We start from the raw sequence: 23,409 nt of genomic DNA, 5'->3' as shown, positions 1-23,409 counted from the left end.
GAAATGTGCTTATATTTCAGTAAATATGAAGTTTGTAATAATTGCATTTAGCTTAATGTTAAAATAGAAAATAACCAAAATCCGACGAAACTGAACTTAGGAATTTATTTTCCCTTCATTACTTAATTTCTCTTCCTTACTACAGAATTTTGGAGGTGGTTGGTCAACTTTTAGTCTACCTTTTTCTCTTTATGAATAAGACGTCTTTAGTCCCACAGAGCTTAACCTGCTTTTTCAAGGGCACATAGATAATGGCTGGGACGGTAGAGGAATTCAAGCTAGTTTAGGAAAGAATTAATTTTTTTTTTTTTTTTTGAGACAGTCTCAGTCCGTCACTCAGGCTGGAGAGCAGTGGAATGATGTTGGCACACTGCAACCTCTGCCTCCTGGGTTCAAACGATTCTCATGCCTCAGCCTCCTGAGTAGCTGGAATCGTAGGTGCGCACTACTACACCCAGCTAATTTTTGTTATTTTTAATAGAGATGGAGTTTCACCATGCTGGCCAGGCTGGTCTTGAACTCCTGACCTCAAGTGATCTGCCTGCCTCAGCCCCAAAAGTGGCCACTGTGGCTGGCCAGTAATAATTAATCTTAATTTTTACTTGCCATGAAGCAAATGGAATATTACGATTTTTATTTCTGATACAGGGTCTCACTCTGTTCAGCCCAGGCTGGAGTGCAGTAGTATGATCATAGCTCACTGTAGCCTTGACCGGACTCAAGTGATCCTCACACTTCAGCCTCCTGAGTGGTTGGAACTACCTGGACATGCTACCACACCCAGCAAATTTGATAAATTTTTTTGTAGAGACAGGGGCTTGCTATGCTGCCCAGACTGATTTCAAACTCCTGGTCTCAAGTGATTCTCCCGCTTCAGCCTCCGGAAGTGCTGGGATTATAGTTGAGCCATCTCACCCAGCCGTAAAGTAATTTTCTTTTTCTTTTTTCTTTTTTTAGCATGTGGTACGTGTTGTCTTAAAGAAAAAACATTTTAAGTAGTGTTGAAGTTTCTGAGCTGCCTTACAAAAGCCTATGTAGACCCCAGATTGCCTAGGTCATAGTAATAAAAGTATTGTGTCATGATAGCTAGTTGTTATTTACAATATTGTGTCCTTGGGAGCATATGTTCCCAATTCTATCTAGGGAATGCTCCAAAAAAGAATCTATTAGATTGATTTTCATAAGCACCAGTCACTGTTAGTTTACATTTCTGTTTCAGAAGAACCACCTTTTTATGCCCCTGTCCCTTTGTAACAGAAGACAAAGGAAAAGTCTATTTCTTTGTCCCTCTTTTTATCCCTTTCTTGCAGTGTACCAGACAGTATGTAAGGCACTAGGAATCAAATAGCTGGGACTTCTGCCCTGGAGGAACCAAACTAGATGCAGTGATAAAGAATCACTGAATAGAGGTGGAGTCATTAGATGAGGTGGTTGAGAAGGCTCCCTTACAAAGTGGCATTTAGGCCAAGACCTAAATGAGACAGAGCCAGCCTTGTAGGCATTGGGGTGATCACTTCTCAAGTTCTACATGGAATGGAAATAAGAGCAGTAACCCCCTGTTGGGGGACATGGTGAAGACTCTGAGTTAACTCTATCCAGATGTTTGTGTAGATTATGGCTTGAGCTCTCACCAGCTGGGGTTGGCCTGCTGCTTAGGTAGGTTAGATTGGTGTTCTCTCCATTGCATTTGGTTGCTGAAATTTTTTTAAAATGCCATTTTCTAATAAGTCAATAGAGCTTCATAAATCAACATATTTCCTGTTTAGTTTTCTTCTTATTTACCCAATGTCCCATATTATGATCAATTCTCACCTCATGGGCAGCAGTGTTTTATAAAATATATTGAATATAGCCTATGTGCAATTGCTTTCTTTCAGAAAGACTTTCTAAAGTCTTTATATCTCCCAGCCAAGTAGACATCATTACATTCTTTAGTGATGCTATTATCCAGTTAGTTCCTTCTTCAAAGCTTTTCAAATGTCTGTCAGATTGTATCTTATTTTCAGTGTTTAGTGAGAATGTTTTGGTTGACCTTCAAATAAAAATCTTAGGCAAGCCTCCTGTTCTCATACCAGTGTAGAAAACAGTGTGACTTTGTTGTTTATCTGAGGAAGATATTTCATCCCTTTGCTGTGCAAGCCTTTGGGACAACCTTTTTAAAGGTGGGTTTTAACTCTTACAAGCTCATGGGCTGAGCTGCACCATAGTTGCTGGCAGAATGATCAGTGTGGTTGGAAGGTGAGCACTGTTGCCCATGCCCACTCCGGAGAGAGATTTTCTGTTAAGGGTGAGCTTAACACTGGAGCTCCTGGAGGGGCCAGATGTGCTCTTCAGTGGGAACTCTCATAGGCTCCATTAAGCTTTACTTATTTATACTTACTTAATGCACCCAATTCTGTGAGAGATGGGAATGCTGCTCCAATTTTAGAGAGGAGGAAAGTGAGACATCCAGGGAGATTGAGTAACTTCCCCAGGTCACTCGGTGGAGCTGGGATGCCTCTTGATCTTTTACTCTGCAGACTTTTCCCACTGTTTTACAGAGCCCTTTCCTCAGTACTCTTCCATTTTGTTGTCATGGGATTACAGATGATAATCCCTTTAATAAGATGAAAAGAAAATGAAGACAGTGATGTGACCCATTGTGGGTAGTGGAATCAGTTTTGCAGATTTACCTAATGAGAAAAGTCCTTTCCTTTGAAAATTCTTTGTTTTTTTTTTTTTTTTTTTTTGAGACGGAGTTTTGCTCTTGTTGCCCAGGCTGGAGTGCAATGGTACAATCTCAGCTCACCGCAGCCTCCACCTCCTAGGTTCAAGCAGTTCTCCTGCCTCAGCCTCCTGAGTAGCTGGTATCACAGGCACCTGCCACCACATCCGGCTAACTTTTTGTATTTTTATTAGAGACTGGGTTTCATCATGTTGGCCAGGCTGGTCTCGAACTCCCGACCTCAGGTGATCTACCCTCCTCAGCCTTCCAAAGTGCTGGGATTACAGGTGTAAGCCATCACGCCCTGCCTGAAAATTCTTGAGATCACATTTTATAATAAAATCTGACAAGTAGTGTTGCACATTTTAAAGAATTAGTTTTTTTAATGTCTTCTCTTTCATCATTCGTATTTTTATAGGGCCATATGCACCTATTTATGTCAGTAAATTCATTCTTTTTGTAGATTTAAGTTAATGGAGGCCAATGAGATGAAGTTATACATTAATCTTGGAAACTATATTTCAAGGGGATAAAAATATTTTAATTTGCAAAGTTAATTATAGAATAATAAGATTAGAATGTATGTTTTATGGGGGCAGGGATCCTGTCTGTTTTGTTTGCTCTTCTGTCCTTAGGGCCTAGTACACACTGCCACGTAGGGAGTAGGTGCTCAAGTGAAGTAATGAACAAATTTCACTAAGGTTCCATTCTTTTGATTCTCCTTTCTTATTCATGTATTCTTTACCTAATCCTCTTCCTTCACCATCTCCAAGGCTCTTTACTGAGTACTCTTTTTACATTACTCTACTTTCTAATGTTTCTATGGTAGTATCATCCATGTCCAGGAAGTAGTCATATCTTAATTTAGCTATTTAAATGAGCACAAGTTTATTTGGAGAAAATGTTATAAAATAATATAAAGGTGTTCTGGGGCTTAGGATACTAAGTGTTAGTACCAGCTTTTGCTATTAATAGAGGTGTGATATTGAGCAGGTAATTTAACCTGTTGGTGCTTCGTTTTCCTCTTAATTGTAAGGGGGTTGGTCTAGATTAGAAGTTAGTTAGTCTAGATTAGAGGTTAAAAATTCAAATGCCTATAGGAGTCAAGCAGGTAATACAAATGAGTGAAATGAACTGTAAGGAGTTATAGGCTGAAGGACTTCTTGCTAACCTTTAATGAGAGTTTGGAGTTATGAATGAATTTGATAAAAGACAAAATACTTTATCTTAGCCTAATAGTTCTTAAAGTTTGCTACACTTGAGAATTACTTGGGGTGGGGGAGGGGAGTGGTATTTTAAAAAACACTGATGCCAGCCTGGGCAACATAGGGAGATCCTGTCTCTACAAAACTAAAATAAAATAAATTAGCCGGGCATGGTGGTGCAGGTCTGCCTTCCAAGCTACTCGGGTAGCTGAGGTGGGAGGATTGCATGAACTCAGGAAGCCGAAGTTGTAGCTTGCCGTGATCATGCCACTGCACTCCAGCCTTGGTGACAGAGTGAGCTCCTGTCTCAAAAAAACAACAACAACAAAAAACAGCCACCAAAACTGCCAGCCACATCCTGCTCTCAGAGATCTGATGTGCTTTTAGAATACCAAACGTCCCAGGTGCTTCTAATGAGTAGCTACATTTTCAGTGGTTAATTGTACTCTAAGATGTTTTCCAGACCTGACTTTTTGAAACAAGAGAAGGACCAAGGATGGCGTCAACTTTCAGATAAACAAACAGGTCTTTCTCCTCTATTTGTAGTAATCTTTACTGAAAGTAATTGTTGTGAATGATAACCCAGAGACAGTATCAAATTCCAAGTTGTCATCAAAGAGAGTTTAAATTGTGCTCATTATACCAAGGAGTCAGTGTTTATCCATAGTACATTTTGTCCCTGTTTTCACTTATCCAGTACTTTCGCTTTGTTTCTCACTACATTTGTGATCATATTGGATGGTTTCTACTATATTCTCTGAGTAATGGTGGTCACAGCTTTCTCTGGGGTTAGGTTTCACTGTGTGCATATTCGGTTTTGATACAGGCCAGTCTTTGTTAAGATGCCCCTTCTAGTAATGCATTTTCATTAAAATTGGAGACTCCCTACCTTAACGAATGCCAGAAAGCATTCTCATATGTTTTAGAATGATTTCTGTAATACAAATTGAGAAAAAGAGAACTTTTTGTTCACTGGGAAGATTTTCAAATCTGTGTTTAACTGTACCCTGATATTTTTGGAAGACTTAATTTTGTCCTATTCAGAATGAGATCACCTAGCTTATCTCTTTTCTATGTTTTTTCCCTCCTGCTTCTATCAGTGTTTGCTTTCACAACCAAAGTTCTGGGCCATTCAGACATCGGCCTTGATCCTCCGGACAAAACTTGAGAGAGGAAGTACACGCCGAGTGGAACGGGCAATGAGGCAGACACAGGTAGGAATTAATGTGGCAATTTGTATGCTTCTTCCAACTCTCTATTGCTATCAATAAGCATACATGTTTGCTATGAATGAAAGAATGAGACGGCTTACATTTTACTCAAATAATTTGTTACTGTTTAGAGAATAAGTTCTATAATTTAACTTCTTGGTTCCAAAGCCCAGCTCTGTGACTTAGCAGCTCTGTGAACTCGGTACTTAACCTCTCCAAACCTCATTTTCATCATCTGTAAAAGAGGTTAATAATAATAACAGCACTTAGGCTGGGCACGGTGGCTCACGCCTGTAATCCCAGCACTTTGGGAGGCTGAGGCAGGTGGGTCATGAGGTCAGGAGTTCGAGACCAGCATGGCCAACATGGCAAAACTTCATCTCTACTAAAAATACAAAAATTAGCCAGGCATGGTGGCAGGTGCCTGTAATCCCAGCCACTTGGGAGGCTGAGGCAGGAGAATTGCTTGAACCCAGTAGGCAGAAGTTGCAGTGAGCCGAAATCGTCCCATTGTACACCAGCCTGGGCAACAAGAGCAAGACTCTGTCTCAAAAAATTAAAAAAGAAAAAAAAAATAATAATAACACTTACAGGTTTATGGTAAGCATTAAAAGAGACAATATAAGAATAAATAAATAAAGATATGCAGCCCCATAGGTATGCCTTGTATAAAGAAATAAAATTCATCCTGATGCAAAAAATATTCATTAATGAACTAACCACATGTAAGATTAATCCATATTCAAGTAACGTTCTTCATTTAATGCTAATGTTTATTCCTATCCAATGAGTCAATAGCATTTAGTCTCTTTCACATATTTTCTCATAAACTATCCATGATGCAAATTTATTACCAAGAAAAATGGAAAATCTTGCAATAGATACAGGATTTCATAACGTCAGTGTCTTAGTCTGTTTGTGCTGCTACAACAATATACCTGAGACTAGGTAATTTAATTTATAAAGAATTGAAATTCATGTTCTCACAGTTCTAAAGGCCGGAAAGTCTAAGATCAAGGTGCTGGCATATTCGGTGTCTGATAAAGCCTCGTTGCTCGTGGATGGCACTGTCTGGGTGTTCTCATATGACAGAAGAGTGGAAGAGAGTGAACCCATCCTTTTACACCATTTTATAAGGGCCCTAGTCTGGCTTATGAGGGCTCTGCCCTCAAGATTTAATAATTTCCTAAACATCCTACTTCCTAATACTTTCACATTGGCCATTAAGTTTCAACATATATATTTTGGAGGACACATTCAGACTATAGTAATTAATGAAAGTGATTTAAAAAAAATTTTTTTTTTTGACACAGAGTCTTGCTGTGTTGCCCAGGCTGGAGTGCAGTGGCACAGTCTCAGTTCACTGCAACCTCTGCCTCTGGGGTTCAAGCAATTCTTATGCCTCAGCCTTCTGAGTAGCTGGGATTACAGGCGTGCACCACCATGCCCGTCTAATTTTTGTATTTTTAGTAGAGATGGAGGTTCACCATGTTGCTCAGGCTGGTCTCAAACTCCTGGCCTCCAGTGCTCTGCCTGCCTCTGCCTCCCAAAGTGCTAGGATTACTGGCATGAGCCACTGTGCCCAGCCAAAAATTTATTTTTATTTTATAAAAATTTCAAACCTACATAAAAGTCATAAGAACAGTATGAAGAATTCCCATATACCCTTCACCATGAGATCCTGTTTAGGCTTTAACAACTTGTCCTCATAACGTCCTTTGTAGCACAGGGATCCAAGCCTGGCATTTCACTGTCATATCCTTTCAGGCTCCTTTATTCCAGAACAATTCCTAGTCCTTTTTTGACCTTGATGGGTTTGATGCTTTTGAAGATTATGGGTTATTTTGAAGACTGCCCTTCAGTTAGAGTTTGTCTGATGTTTCATTATTTGATTCAGGTCATAGAATTTTGGCTGTCATATTATAGAAATAATGTAGTACTCTTCCCCCCTCAGGTGGCACATGATGTTCACTTATGCTGTCACTGGGGATGTTATTTGATCATTCAGTAAGCTTGTGTTTGTGAAGTTAGTGTTAGTAAAGTTAGTCTTTTCCTATTGTAATTAATAAACATTTTCAGGGAGTGGTATCGTTTGGGTATTTGTCCCCTCCATATCTCTTGTTGAAATGTGATTCCCATTGTTGGAGATGGGGCCTGGTGGGAGGTGTTGGGGTCATGGGAACAGACCCCTCATGAATGTCCTAATGCCTTCTCCACGGTAGTAAGTGACTTCTCCCTCTGTTAGTTCATGTGAGAGCTTGTTTGAGAGAGCCTGGCTTCTCTTTTGTTTCCTTTCTCGCCATGTGATCCACTTGCTTCCCTCCCCTTCTGTCATGACTAAAAGCTTCCTGAGGCTTCATCAGAAGCCGAGGTACCATGCTTGTATAGCCTATAGAACCATGAGCCAAATAAACATCTTTTCTTTATAAATTACCAAGCCTCCGGTATTCCTTTACAGCAACACAAAACAGATTAACACAGGGAGTTACTCTGAGACCATCTGATTTGTCATCTAACTTTCACCCATAGGTTTTAGCATTTATTCTTTTGTTTTTATATTTTTATTTATTTATTTTTACTTGCCACTATACTAATGAGGAGGTTTTAGCATTTTAAAAAAATGTGTGTATTTATTCATTTATTTCTTCTTAGAGACAGGGTCTTGCTCTGTTGCCCAGGTTGGAGTATAGTGGTGTGATCATCGCTCTCTGCAGCCTTCACCTCCTGTGCTCAAATATTCTTCCTGTCTCAGCCCTCAGCCTTACCACTAGTTAGGGCTACAGGTGCATGCAACTGTGCCTGGATAGTTTTTTAATTTGTCATACGGGATCTCACTATGTTGTCCAGGCTGGTCTCAAACTCCTGACCTCCAGCAATCCTCCTGCCTTGGCCTCCCAAAGTGCTGGCATTATAGGTGGGAACCACTGTGCCTGGCCTGGTTTTATTATTTATTGATGTATCTTCTCTGCATAAGTTAGCATTATGTATTGCCAACTGGTAATTTTCTAATTCCATGATTCTTTAATAATTTTTAAAATTGGTATTCTACTGTAAGGAAGAGCTTTCTCTTCTCATTTGTTTTTCCATGTATTTATTTACTTGATTGTGAACTCATGGATTCCTGTTTTATTTTATGGGGTGTAATCTTACATTTTCATTACTTATTTACTTTTTTTTTTTTTTTTTTGGAGACAGAGTCTTGCTTTGTCACCCAGACTGGAGTGCTGTGACATGATCTCGGCTCACTGCAACCTCTGCTTCCTGGGTTCAAGCGATTCTCCTGCCTCAGCCTCCCGAGTAGCTGGGATTACAGGCGCCCATCACCACACCCAGCTAATTTTTGTATTTTTAGTAGAGATGGGGTTTCACCATGTTGGCCAGGCTGGTCTTGGACTCCTGATCTCAAGTTATCTGCCCACCTCAGCCTCCCAAAATGTTGGGATTACAGGCATGAGCCACCGTGCCCGGCCTGTCTTATTCTAAATTTCTTATTGTGACAAAATTTTAGCTCATTTGAATAAGTATTAAGCATATTATTTGTTGCTGTATTAAAAATAAATCCACAGACAGAATACTGTGATAAAAACAGAAGTGGGGTTTCTCTGTCAGAGAATGCTAATTTTAGAACCTCAATATCCATTCTCCCTGCTCCCCGGTCTTTTTGTTTTTGAGATGGAGTTTCACTCTTGTCACCCAGGCTGGAGTGCAGTGGTGCAATCTTGGCTCACTGCAACTTCTGCCTCCCAGGTTCAAGCGATTCTCATGCTTCAGCCTCCTGAGTAGCTGGGATTACAAGCATGCGCCACTGTGCCCAGCTAATTTTGAATTTTTAGTAGAGACGGGGTTTCACCATGTTGGCCAGGCTGGTCTTGAACTCCTGACCTCAGGTGATCCACCTGCCTCTCAAAGTGCTGGATTACAGGCGTGAGCCACCGTGCCTGGCCCCCTTCTTTATTTTAGTGATAGAACCTCCTGAATTTTATCCAGGCATATGACTTCCGGTCCTCTTTTGCATGTTGGAGAGGCCAGGTAACTAAGATGTGAACAGTAGGATGTGGATGAAGTAATATGTACCACTTCTGGGTCATACCCTTAAAAGGGAATGTGTGCTCTCCTGGTACTTTGTCCCTTCCCGTTGGCTTGGAAATCAGGAGAACTGGGCCGCCAACTTAGACCACAGATGTTTTGAAGGTGGCTGAGCCCTTTTAGCAGTTCTGAGCCATTCATTGTTTTAGTCTATTTTCTGCTGTGATAACAGGGTACCACAGACTGGGTAATTTATGAAGAAAAGAAGTTTATTTCTTACAGTTCTGGAGATTGGGAAGCCCAAGACCATGGTGCCAGGAGGTGGTGAGGGTCATCCGCTGGCAGAAAGGTAGAAGGCAAAAGGAAGTATATGCAAGAGAGAGCTCCCTTTTATAACAAAGCCACTTCCATGGTAATTAACCCACTCCCATGGTAACAGCATTAATCCATTCATGAGGGTAGAGCCCCCACCTCCCACCACTGTTGCATTGGTCACCAAGTTGCCAACACATGAACTTTTAAAGGACACATTCAAACTATAGCACTGTTGAATTTATAAATGAAAGAGAAACAGAATTCTGTCTTGCTCAAGTCTACTTTTTGATCTTTTTGTTATAGCAGTTTAGCCTATATCCTAAGTAAGCAGGCTGAGGCAGGAGAATCATTTGAACCCAGGAGGCGGAGGTTGTAGTGAGCCAAGATTGTGCCACTGTACTCCAGTCTGGGTGACAGAATGAGACTCCGTCTCGTTTAAAAAAAAAAAAAAAAAAAAAAAAAAAAAAAAAAAAAGTAAGGCAGAGAGAAAAAAACGCTATTAAGAAAAAAATGAGAAAATATATTTACTATTCATTAACTGGAAGTAGATCACCATAAAGGTCTTCCTCCTTATTGTCTTAACATTGAGTAGGCTGAGGAGGAGGAGCAAAAGGAAGAATTGGTCTTGCTGTCTCATGGACGGCAGAGGCGGATGAAAACCCATATATAAGCGAACCTGTACAGTTCAAAGCAGTGTTGTTTTACAGTGGAAAAAACTGGCAAACACTACGGTAACCTCGTGATTATGATTAATATTATTGGTGATAAAACCGTTGATACAGGTTCAGTATCCCTTATGTGAAATGCTTGGGACCAGAAATGTTTTGGATTTTGGATTGTTTTCAGACTTTGAAATATTTACATATACATAATGAGATATTTTGGGGATGGGACCCAAATCTAAACACAAAATTCATGTCACTAGGGTGCAACACCTGTTGACAAGAAATAGAAAGAAGCAGAAGAAAATGTCAATCCAAGGTGTTGGCTCAGTGGAGCCTACAGTATTTCCCACTTTGCTGTCTCCTTGGGCTGAAATGGCTGGACCTGTCCTCTGCCTTCTCTTCCCTATCACTGGATATGGGCAGCCTCAGGAAGGGGCATGTCCTCAGGCTAGGTGCTCTCTAGCTGAGGTGACGCTGAAAAAGCTGATAGTTCAAGGCAATCTGTTGTCCCCACTCCCGCAACTAGACCTCACTATGTAGAGCAAAGAGGGAAGGTGAAGATGTAGTTGATTAGCATCTTCAATTATGGTGGATTACACCATTGTTTTAAAGTTTATTAAAAATTCAGTTTACACTAAAATTGTAAAATGTTGAAATGACTAAAACATAGTTTATTTAAGGAAATACACATAATACATTTTTTTACATTATGGAAAAAGTTTAAGTGTCTGTTGTTGTTAAAACTTCAGCCTTCTTTTTTTGTTTGTTTGTATTTGAGATGGGAGGTCTCACTCTCCCACCCACACTGGAGTGCAGTGGCGTGATCTCGACTCACTGAAACCTCTGCCTCTTGAGTTCAAGTGATTTTCCCGTCTCAGCCTCCCGAGTAGCTGGGACTACAGGCATGCACCGCCTGCTTAATTTTTTGTATTTGTAGTAGGGTTGGGGTTTCGCCATGTTGGTCAGGCTAGTTTTGGCCTTCTTAATAGAAATAGTGCTAGACTACATTCACTTATTGGTGAAGGACATATTGACCTAGAAATAATTTGCCCTTTAGCCATCTCTTTCAATAACTTTGGCACATAAAATAAGTTGGTCAGCATTCATTTTTCTTTTATAGCATCTAATTAAACTAAAAAAGTGGATCTTTTATGTGTTTATAAGTATATAGCTTTTCTTTCTTTCTTTCGAGACAGTCTCGCTCTGTCACCCAGGCTAGAGTGCAGTGGCGTGATCTCAGCTCACTGCAACCTCTGCCCTCCCGGGTTCAAGCGATTCTCCTACCTCAGCCTCCCAGGTAGCTGGGATTACAGGCACATGCCACCACACCTGGCTAATTTTGGTATTTTTAGTAGAGACGGGTTTCACCATGTTGGCCAGGCTGGTCTTGAACTCCTGACCTCAAGTGATCCACCAGCCTCAGCCTCCCAAAGTGCTGGGATTACAGGTGTGAGCCACCATGCCCAGCCTGTATATATCTTTTCAATTCTAAACCTGCATTTGTGAAGATTATGTTTTTAGATATCAAATAACAAGAATGTGTTTTGAGTGGGAAACATGGATTTAAAAGAAGGCTGGGAGCAGTGGCTCACACCTGTAATCCTAGCACTTTGGGAGGCCAAGGCAGGTGGATCACTTGAGGTCAGAGTTCGAAACCAACCTGGCCAACATGGTGAAACCCCATCTCTAGTAAAAATACAAAACAATTAGCTAGGCATGGTGGCGGGCGCCTGTAATCCCTGCTACTCGAGAGGCTGAGGCGGAGAATTGCTTGAACCCAGGAGGCAGAGGTTGCAGTGAGTCGAGACTGTGCCACTGCACTCCAGCCTGGGCGACAGACCAAGACTCTGTCTCAAAAAAAAAAAAAAAAAAAAAAAAAAAAAGAAGAAGAAGAGTCAAATCACTGTGCTCTGGCATTTTTCCTTTGCATTGGCCTTACTATATTTGGGGTCCGTTCATTTTGCCATTCAAATGCTGCATTATTAAGAGAGTTGCGTAGCCCACTAACTGTAGAACAGAATTAGAGAGTTGTTACTTCTGCCTCCGCAGGGTAGTACTGTAGAAAATGCTCTTTACTTCCCCAACCCAGAAATCTTGGAAATTAGTCAGATCATGTGACAGGATGAATGTACAATTTGTCTAAGTTTCTGTCAATGTTGAGGCATTTAGCTCATCATCTGAACTTCTGCCAATTCCCCTGATTCAGAACTTGATATTACTTTGTTTGTTGAAGTTACTGCATCCCTGAGGAAAAAGAGGAAAATGGTTTTAAAATTACATGTATATATTAAGACAGTGTTGTGTTTTTTTAATTCTGTTTTAGTTTCTATGAAAATCTGTTCCCTTCCACAGCAGTGTAAAGTGATAAAATGATAAACTGTTAAAAGTTGAGGAAAAGGCTGGGTGTGGTGGCTCACGCCTGTAATCACGCCTAGCACTTTGGGAGGCCGAGGAGGGTGTATCACCTGAGGTCAGGAGTTCAAGACCAGCCTGGCCAAGATGGTGAAACTTTGTCTCTACTAAAAATACAAAAATTAGCTGGGCATGGTGGCGGGCGCCTGTAATCCCAGCTACTCAGGAGGCTGAGGCAGGAGAATTGCTTGAACCCAGGATGCGGAGGTTGTGGTGAGCCGAGATCGCGCCACTGCACTCCAGCCTGGTGACAGAATAAGACTCTGTCTGAAAAAGAAAAAAAAAAAAAGACTTGAGGAAAAATAAGCTAGAAAGGACCCCCTTAAGGAAAAGTTTGATCTTGTTCTGTTATGTATTGAGGAAATGCAGGTGTGATGAAGTCAGGTAACCTTGCCCCAGTTTGTCTGGCTAGTTAGTGACAGTCTGGACTACACAGACTTACACGGTTGCAGGCAGTTACACTGAAGGCTTCAACGGCAAGTCCTAAGGAATGGCAGATTTGGAAGAGATCTCTAAGTGAGACGTGCCAAACTTGAAAAGAAAATGTTTCACCACACCTAAAGGTAAATAAATCATGATTATAAGATCCGCAGAAGAAGGAGGAACTCCAAAATGAGGACAATCTATTAAAAACATCTTGTCTTCTGAAATTATTTTAGGCTGCAATTTTGTATTGCATGTTCAAGGCAGTGGTGATGTTAGTGACAATGAAGAAAATCATGTTTATGGAAACTATTTTAATGGCTATGATTCAGAAGCTGCTTGAAATAAAATAAGATTATATTCTTAAGTAATCATTTATACCCTACTTTTCTACCAGTGGAGTATAAAATAGTGTTCTCTATCGTCATTCAGCCTTTCTGTCCCCATCTGATCTAAATTCTTTTTTATTTTTTTTAAATGAGAGAGAGTCTCACTTTGTCACCCAGACTGGAGTACAATGGCATGATCTCGGGACTGCGACCTCCACCTCCTGGGCTCACCTGATTCTCCTGCCTTAACCTCCCAACTACAGGTGTGCGCCATCATGTCTGTCAATTTTTGTATTTTTTTTAGAGACAAGGTTTCACCACATTACCCAGGCTGGTCTTGAACTCCTGGGCTTAAGCTATTCACCTTCCTTCGCCTCCCATAGTGTTGGGATTACAGGCGTGATACACCGCACCCACCCTTAAATTCTTATATTCAACATTTTATCATAAGATCACATCCTTTTCTTTTATATGCTATGGTTCATGTGCATCTCCCAAAGTTGATGTGTTGGAAACTTAATCCCCAATGCAAAAGTATTGAGAAATGGCACCTTTAAGAGGTGATTAGGTCATTAATGGATTGATGCCAGTATTTCAGGGGTTAGGTTCCTGATAAAAGAATGAGTTTGGCTTCCTTCCCTCTAGCTCTCTTGCTCTCACTCTCCCTCTTGTGCCTCTGCCATGGGATCATGTAGCAAGAGGTCTTTTCCAGATCCAGGCCCTTCCATCTTAGACTTCCCCGTCTCCAGAACTATAAGAAGTAAAATCTCTGCTCATTGTAGGTGACCCAATCCTAATATTCTGTTACAGCAACACAAAGGGGCTAAAACATTTTGTAATCCAAATGTGAAACAAATTAATGGAAACTACATACATTCAAAGGGACCATCTTATTTATGTCCAAACCAAAACATTTTTGAAAAAAAAATTGTGCAAACCAAATTTGTCATTGTCTTCTTTCATATCAAGCTCTGTCTTCTTTCATATCAAACTCCTTTTACTTGGTGTTAGATAAACTCAGTTCAGTCTTTGGAGATCAATGTTAGATTGTTTTATGTTTATTACTGAAATAATCTTGATAATGAATTTAATTACTTGGTTATCTCTTACACCTGTTAATTTAAGTCATGAAAGTCTGTCCCTGTCCAAGCAGTTGTGCCTCTGAAGATGTTTGCCCAACAGGGAAATTTTTCTTCCTCCTTGGATTTCTGGGAGGACATTGCATTGAATTGGAAATTTGAGATTATTGCAGTTTTCTGTCCCTGGAGTCTGTTTATACTGCAATTTGACTTTCTTAACTGTGGTTATGAAGTCAGATTTCACAATTTTTAAATGACTTTTTTCTTCTTAGAATATGTTTTCTTTTTTTTTGTCTTTTAACTTAGCCTCAGGGGTACACGCGCAAGTTTGTTAGATAGATAAATTGTGTCTCAGGTTTTGGTGTACAGATTATTTTGAAACTCAGGTAATAAGCATAGTACTCATTAAGTAATTTTTCAATTCTTATGCTCCTTCCACCCTCCACCCTCAAGTAGGCCCCAATGTCTGTTGTTCCCTTCTTTGTGTCCATGTGTACCCAACGTTTAGCTCCCAATTACAAGTGAGAGTATGCACTATTTGGTTTTCTGTCCCTGTATTAGTTTGCTTAAGTTAATGGCCTCTGGCTCCATCTTTGTTGCAGCAAAGAACATAATCTTGTTCTTTTTTATGGTTCTGTAGTATTCCATGGTGTATATGTACCCCGTTTTTTTGAGACGGAATCTCGCTCAGTCGCCCGGACTGGAGTGCAGTGGCGCAATCTCAGCTCACTGCAAGCTCCACCTCCCAGGTTCACGCCATTCTCCTGCCTCAGCCTCCCAAGTAGCTGGCACTACAGGCGCCTGCCACCATGCCCAGCTAATTTTTTGTATTTTTAGTAGAGACAGGGTTTCACCGTGTTAGCCAGGATGGTCTCGATCTCCTGACCTCGTGATCCGCCTGCCTCAGCCTCCCAAAGTGCTGGAATTACAGGCGTGAGCCACTGTACCTGGCCATGCCTACCCCATTTTCTTTATTTAGTCTACTGTTGATGGGAATTTAGGTTGAGTCCATGCCTTTGCTATTGTGAATAGTGCTGCAATGAACATACACACACATGTGTCTTTATGGTAGACCGATTGATAATCTTTTGGGTATATACACAGTAATGAGATTGCCGAGTCTGATGGTAGTTCTGTTTTAAGTTCTTTGAGAAATTGCCAAACTGCTTTCCACAATGGCTGAACTAATTTACATTCTCACCAACAGTATATAAGCGTTCCCTTTTTTCCACAACCTCTTTAGCATGTTGTTTTGTGACTTTTTAATATCCATTCTGACTGTTGTGAGATGGTATCTCATTGTAGTTTTGATTTGTATTTCTCTAATGATTAGTGATGTTAAGCGTTTTTTTCATATGCTTGTTGGCTGTGCATATGTCTTCTTTTGAAAAGTGACTGTTCATGTCCTTTGCCCACTTTTTAATGGGGTTGTTTTTTGTTTTTTGTTTAAGTTCCTTATAAATTATGGATATCAGACCTTTGTCGGGTGCATTTGCAAATATTTTCTCTCATTCTGTAGATTGTCTCTTTACTCTGTTGATAGTTTGTTCTGTTGTGCAAAAGCTCTTTTGTTTAATTTGGTTCTGTTTGTCAATTTTTGTTGTTGTTGAAATTGCTTTTGGCATCTTTGTCATGGAATCTTTGCCAGTCCCTACATTGAGAGTAGTATTTTCTAGGTTATCTTCCAGGGATTTTATAGTTTTTGGTTTTACATTTAAGTCTTTAATCCATCTTGGGTTGATTTTTGTATATGGGGTCAGAAAGGGGTCCAGTTTCAGTCTTCTACATGTGGTTAGCCAGTTATCCCAGCACCATTTATTTAATATGGAGTCCTTTCCCCATTGCTTGTTTTTGTCAACTTTCTCCAAGATCAGATGGTTGTAGGTGTGCATCTTTGTTCCTGGGCTCTCTCTTCTGTTTCATTGGCCTGTGTGTCTGTTTTTGTACCAGTACCATGCTGTTTTGGTTTCTGTGGCCTTGTGGTACAGTTTGAAGTATGCTAATGTGATTCCTCCAGCTTTAGAACATCTGTTCTTGATACTGTGTAGTTGCATGATGCTTTGAAGGAGTAGGGATTTTTATCATGGTTAATTATGGAGGGAGGAAGACCCAAAATACCATGTTTGTTACCATTGTGGAGATTATTGCTGCTGTGTGGGCTGAAACATTTCTCTTTAAAGTTGGTAGTCCTTTCTTTATATGGCCCTCATGACCTATCTCATTAATTTCTAGTAATGATTAAGGGTATGTCATAATGAAACCCTTGATTGGAGGAATATTAGTCACAGTAATGTACTTTCAGGATTTGTTACTCTGAGGCTTGTACTTGTGTTTGAATAATTTGAGAAAGAGGTCCTTTATTTATTTATTTTTTTTAATACTGATGGAATTACCACACTCTGCAGGAATTAGATGTAACACCTGGACCAAGTCCACGGTCAGTAGTAGTGAAGTGTGTTTTGTTTTTTTAAACTATGCCACTCTTCTTAATTGTTTTAATTATATAAATGATGCTGCTTATTATAAAAATATAAGCAATATGGAAGTGGAAAGTAAAAAACAACAGCTTCCTTTTCCTCTTGCTTGCCTTCCAGTCTCAACAATTTGTGTACCTTCTAAACTTCTTTCTGTGTGTAAACATAAATATACTTTGACATAAGTGGGATCATCCAGTCTTCATTGCTTTATACCTTTTCCCTCTAAACATAACAGCTTGATCAGCTCTGCATGCCAATACTTGTGAATCTAGCTCATTCGTTCCAGCAGCCATATGTCACTCTTTTAAATAGAAGTGCTACAACTTATTTAACTAATCCTCTATTTTTGAAAGTGTCTTTTAATTAATATTTTATTTTTAAACTGCATATTAAAAATTTTAGTACTGCATATAATAAAATAAATTAGTTCACTGAGGAGGATTTTAAATGGAAGATATAGATTCTTCCTCAATTCTGAGTTCACTTTTAGCTATTTCTTTTTTAGTTGTTATTCTAGTGGTTTCCATTATAACTTTAAATATTTACATTTCTTTAATACTTCTGTCTCTTGATTTGTCAACTTTTTAGATAGAATCTGTTGATTCCACACTATAACTAAGGAAGAAAAATCAGCGCACCTCTCATCTCCTCTTCCATTTTTATGTTATTTTTCAATTGTTGGAGTTGTTACTCTATATTCTGTTGGGTAATTTTTGTCATGTATGTTTGTTCTATATATATATATATTTTTTTTTCTTTCAGAGACAGGGTCTTGCTCTGTTTTCCAGGCTGGAGTGCAGTGGTACAAACATGGGTCACTGTGCAGCCTTGACCTCTTGGACTCAAGTGATCCTCCCCACCTCAGCCTCCTCAGTAGCTAGGACCATAGACACCCACCACCATGCCAGGCTCATTTTTAAGTTTTTTATAGAGGCAGGGTCTTGCCATGTTGTCCAAGCTGGCCTCAGACTTTTAGGCTCAAGCAATCCTCCAGCCTTAATCCCCCAAAGTGTTGGGATTACAAGTGTGAGCCACTACACCTGGCTCAGATTTTTTTTTTTTTGAGACAGAGTCTTACTCTGTCACCCAGGCTGGAGTGCAGTGGCATGATCACAGCTCTCTACAATCTTGAACTCTTGGGCTCAAGTGATCCTCCTGTTTCAGGCCCCCACGCCCAACTAATGTGCAATATTTTTGTTGAGACAGGGTCTTACTACATTGCCCAGGCTGATCTCAAACTTCTGACCTCAAGTGATACTCCCACCTCAGCCTCCCAAAGTGCTGGGATTACAGGCGTGAGCCACTGTGTCTGGCCTATATGTTGAATTTTTTAAAACTTCAACCCAATCTTACAGCATTGTAATGATGATGCTGTGAGTGTACTGATTATTGATTATACACCAAATGGTGCGATTGGACCCATGGAGAAGGAAATGCAGTGCTCTGTGTCTAAGTGTTTGCCACTTGAAGGAAGCTGTCACAAGAATCAAGGTCCAGGGGATTCTCCGCTGATTTTTTTTTTTTTGCACTTTGCATGGTCAGCTACCACTGCTTCTTTCCTGTTAGTCATTATCTTTCTTGTTTCCTTTTTTGTTTTTTTGTATTGCCTCATTGTGTAACTTTTTCACATGAAGAACAAATGTAGTTAAATTTGCATCTTTGTGAAAAGTATTTTTCCATCATAATTCAGGAGTTTGGGTGTATAGAATTCTAGTTGCAAAATCATTTTTCTTCAGGACTTTAAATGAAGTCATTACCTTAATATCTCCTGTCATCACCTTAATATCTCCTGTCATCCAAGTTTGCTAATAAGTATGGCAGTCTGATTTTTGTCTTGTTTTAAGTTCTTTCTTTTCTTCTTGTTTTGAAATTTTTTTATAATTTTCTCTTTATTTTTGGAATTCTGGATGTATCTAAATTTGACCATGGGCTCTGGAGTCATACTGCCTGGTTTCTGTTCCCAGCGCTACCATATAATATACCTGCTTATACCTTGGACAAGCTACTGAACGTCTCTATGCCTCAGATGGCTCACATAAATAATGGAATAAATGGAGTTTTTATGAGCATTGTATGAGTTAACATTTAGATCAGTATCTCATGTTGGAAGTGCTTAATAAATGTTAGTTACATAATTATTATTTCTCTTTCTGGATTATATATTGGGTTATTTAAATAGAAGCAATTATGGCTCTATAAATGAAACAATTTAATTATACTTTAATTAATTATACTTTTTTCTTCATTCTTTAAAAAACTTCTTTATCCAATTCAGTTCTGCATTTGGAATTTTAGTAGAACTATGTAGAGACCTCCCAGATCTATCTTCTGTGCCTCTTCTAAGCTGTTTGTCTTTTTGATTGAAGTTATAGGAGATTTCTCCCATCTTTTCTCCTGTATTACTAATTTTGACCATAAGCCCAATTAATAATATTTAGTCCATTCATAAATTTTTTTATTTTGACAATTATTTTTAATTTCCAGTAAATCTGCATTTTTCTGATTGTCCTTTTTCATAATAGTCTTTTGTGTTTTACAGATACAGTATCTCATTTAAATTTATTTGTGCATTATTAATTAGAATTTTAAAAATTATTCCTGTGAATTATCTATCCTCAGGTATGACCTGTGTTATATGTTCCTCTTGGCCTTTGATATTGCTTTTTCTTAAATGGCTGATGATTGCCAAAGCTGATTGTGTTGATAGTTAGCACAAGTCCCCTCTGTAGCGGTGTGGGTCTCACTGTCTTAGAGGCTTTTCCACTGAGTGCAGGGCTGACTGCAGACTCTGCACTGTGACCAGAGTGTGGCTAACTAGCAGGCTTCTATAGGGTTGGCATGGGTCTTCCTTCTAAATCTTCCCCTAAGGCTCTGAACCGGGAGTCTGAGGCAACTGGGCACTCTTGCTGTTATAACAAAGATGCTTCTCTTTTTAAATAAGCCTCATACCTCCTGTTGCTTCATTCTTTCATTCCTTTCCTTCTGAACAGACATGTGAGGTCTGAGATAGTATCTCCTAAGTGGTGCAAGAAGGCACTGTGCTTTACCAAGCCTAGGGGGCAGAGGAGGCATCCAGAGGGGCTGGTAGCAGGATCAAGATCCCAAGTGAAAAGCCACAAACAAAGGATAGAGACCCAGTGAGGAGAACCTCCTCTCAGTATGGTGTCTGAAGCATTGGCCAGTGGTTCTGAGCTATGGAAGTCATAGTCTGGAAGGCAGGATCACCCTCACCAGAGTGACATCCAACAGATGAAGCTGTGCATAGAGCAGTGGACTAAACAATGTATGAGATATTCTTAGATGATACACTCAGGGAGGCTACAAAAGATACAAAAGGCTTTGCACTGATTGGGAGAGGGACCTAGTCATCAAGAAAAAAGGTCAAAATGTTTAAAGGATGGAATAGCAGGGTCAGAAAGAGATGCAACAACCCAGATGACAGGTATTGAGGTTAACTATATGGGAAACTTATATTAGCTCTGCATCAAATATATTAACACAGGGCCTCCTTTTATGCCCCTAGACCAGAGCAAGATCTCAGGTCAAAGCAGCTCTTCAGAATTGCCTTCTGCATGTGGTCATAAAGAAGAACATTGGGCAGCAATGCAGTAGTTTGGGACAGAGAGCTAGCTTATGAAGATCATCTCAGCTTGAGAATAATTAAGTAAGTGTGTGGTTCTCAAAGGAGTGAGACTATGATTGCAAGAAAGAAGCTAACAGACACAACTGCAGGAGGTAATATTTAGTTACTCTAAGCTGGAGACAGTACAGCATGATCTCAGATGCAGATCTGGGTTTCCCAGTACCCCAGAGTTTCCCATGAAGACATCCAGGGATAGAGGATGCCTCCCTGTGGAGGCACAGTACCAGAAGCTCCCCTTGGTATTCTCACAGGGGGAAAGGATGGTTTATGCCCACCTGCCACCTCCCATCCCCCAGCCAAATATTGATCATGTGAGTAAGTCTCCCTCAGCGGCCCAGGCTTCTGACCTGTCTTAGCTCCATTCTAAATTTTATGAGAAGAGGCTTTCAGAAGTCTAGTTGTATCCTGTAGCCAATAATAGCAACATAATATGTGAATTATGTTACTTCAGGATCTTCACTTCTCAGGTAGACTGCTCCAACACTCCTTACTTTCTCTCCTTACCGCTGACTGGCCTCTCCCCATTCTTATTGGCACCTTCGTTGAAAAATCAACTGACCGTATGTATATGGTTTGTTTTTGGACTCTGTTGTCACAGCTGTGTTTTAGCATTTATTAATTCTATTATGCTCTATTTGGAAACCTTTCCTTCATAACAGCTAGAATGTGAGCTTCTTGAGGGGTCAGTTTCTATATTTTACTTATTTTTACATTCTCAAAATGAACACTCAGTGGATGTTTGCTAAATGATTAACTAGAAAACTAGAATTTTGAATTACTTACTTATTAGCAGGACTAATTGAGAGTTAGCTGAGTTAAAGACTATGTTTTCATCTGGCACTTCAATAATCTGAGAGCTGTAGAGACCAGCCTTTCTGATATCATTCCAGCACAAATTTTTAGTGTAGTAACAAACCCCAATGCCAAAGCTAACAGGAACAGAATAGTCACTGTGATTACACTGAGATTAACATAGAGTAGTAATTCAGTTTGGTTGGTTGTGTTTTTTTAAGGGAAGGGAAAAGAGATGAAGCCATTTTCTTATTGGGTTTCCTAAAAAATAGTGAATTAATGCGTAAATCACTACCCCATGTGCTTCTAAGAAGTAATAAGAGCCTAAAGTTCAAATTAACTCCTTAATTTAGAGGAAATATGTTCACTCTGTATTTTTTAGCATACCAGAAGACAAGGCTTTCCTTTAGTCATTTATTCTGTATTAAAGATTTCTCTCTCATGTGTTAGCATCTTAGAATATTCACATGCTCTGTTGTGTTTTCACATATCTTCTTCACAGAAGTACATCCACGTGCATTATACTTGGCAGACTTGGTATTGCCCTTGATGTGTAACTATTTGTTTGAGTAGAGAATCTCCAGCTGCCATTATGGAGTCATTAAAGAAGGACTGGGAAGTGGAGTGCAGCACATGATCTAGTCATTTAAGCTGACTGTGGCTGTATTTGGTTTGCCTAATGAGTGGGTATGGCTTCAAAATTTGAAAAATTACATTTGATTTTCATGCTTATTTTAAATCCCCCTAAATGTAAGGTGCTTATAATGGACAAATAGAAGTTTAGAGCTTTTCATGACTCTTGACCTTCTGTCTCAGTAATATTTAAGAATTTTTAAGAACAGGTCTCAATGAGGAGTCATTTAGTTGTAAGGGACAGAAACCCAATTCAAACTGGCCATAGAAAAGGAAATAAATTGGCTATTATAACTGAGAGTTCTAGGGATATCCCAGTCTCGGAGATAGTTGGATTCAGGGATTCAAAGAGATCATCAGGCCTTTCTTTTTCTCTCTTTTCCCATCCTCATTCTCATATCTTTGCTTTTCTCCACCTTCTTCAGTATCAGGAAGGTTGTTGTCACAATAGCACCAGATTTCATTATCCTTAGACTTCACAATCCAAGAGGAAGAGAGATCACAAACTGCTATGGCCAAGATTGTTAAACTTCCTCACTTCATGTGGGCTTCACTTTTCTTTTTCTCTTTTCTTTTCCTTCCTTCCTTCCTTCCTTCTTTCCTTCCTTCCTTCCTTCTTCTCTCCTTTTTCTTTCCTTTCCTTTCCTTCCCTCCTTCCTTCCTTCCTTCCTTCCTTCCTTCCTTCCTTCCTTCCTTCCTTCCTTCTCTCTTCTCTCTTCTCTCTTCTCTCTTCTCTTCTCTTCTCTTCTCTTCTCTTCTCTTCTCTTCTCTTCTCTTCTTCTTCTTCTCTTCTTCCTTCCTTCCTTCCTTCCTTCCTCCTTCCTTCCTTCCTTCCTTCCTTCTCTCTTCCTTCTCTCTCTCTCTCTCTCTCTCTCTCTCTCTCTCTTTCTTTCTTCTTTCTTTCTTTCTTTCTTTCTTTCTTTCTTTCTTTCTTTCTTTCTTTCTTTCTTTCTTTCTTTCTTTCTTTCTTTCTCTTTCCTTCCTTCTTTTCTTTTCTTTCTTTTTTTTTCAGGGTCTTGCTGTGTCACCCAGGCTGGAGTACAGTGGAGTGATTATAACTCACTCTAGCCATAAGCTCCAAGGCTCAGGCCATCCTCCTGTCTTTGCCTCCCAAGTAGCTGGGACTATAGGCACACACAACCATGCCTGGCTAACTTTTTCATTTTTTTGTAGAGTTGAGATGTTATTATATTACCCGGGTTGGTCTTGAACTCCTGCCTCCAGTGATCCTCCCACCTCAGCTTCCCAAAGTACTGGGATTCTGGGTATAAGTCACTGTGCCTGGCTTCACTTTCCTTAGGGTGGGGATGGCTGTCAAGCCAACCTCATACCAATGGTGATACTTATGAAATGCCTGGAATAGTGCTTGGTACATAGTCAATCTTCAATAAACGTCGACTCTTATTATCATCTTCAATTTATAGGAGGGGAAGTTTAGGTACAAGAATAAGAAAACTGCCATTCCTTCATAACTGATTAAAAGCAGTCATTACTA

At 39.8% G+C, this 23,409-nt stretch overlaps 2 protein-coding genes across 2 annotated transcripts in view; one reads left to right on the top strand and one right to left on the bottom strand.

The window, feature by feature from the left end:
- The window catches only part of DPY30 (dpy-30 histone methyltransferase complex regulatory subunit), a 937,477-nt gene that overhangs the window by 668,465 nt on the left and 245,603 nt on the right, over window positions 1-23,409 (bottom strand). The window lies entirely within an intron of this gene.
- The window catches only part of TTC27 (tetratricopeptide repeat domain 27), a 177,065-nt gene that overhangs the window by 59,047 nt on the left and 94,609 nt on the right, over window positions 1-23,409 (top strand). Inside the window, exon 10 of the mRNA XM_050754136.1 lies at window positions 5,010-5,123. Within this exon, the coding sequence (XP_050610093.1) occupies window positions 5,010-5,123 (114 nt within the window). The remainder of the gene's footprint in view (window positions 1-5,009; window positions 5,124-23,409) is intronic.

This window comes from Macaca thibetana, chromosome 13 (genome assembly GCF_024542745.1).
Source record: "Macaca thibetana thibetana isolate TM-01 chromosome 13, ASM2454274v1, whole genome shotgun sequence".
In the NCBI taxonomy this organism is placed as follows: Eukaryota; Metazoa; Chordata; class Mammalia; order Primates; family Cercopithecidae; genus Macaca; species Macaca thibetana.
Note: the sequence above shows the minus strand (reverse complement) of the source record. Positions and strands in the feature narration are given on the sequence as shown.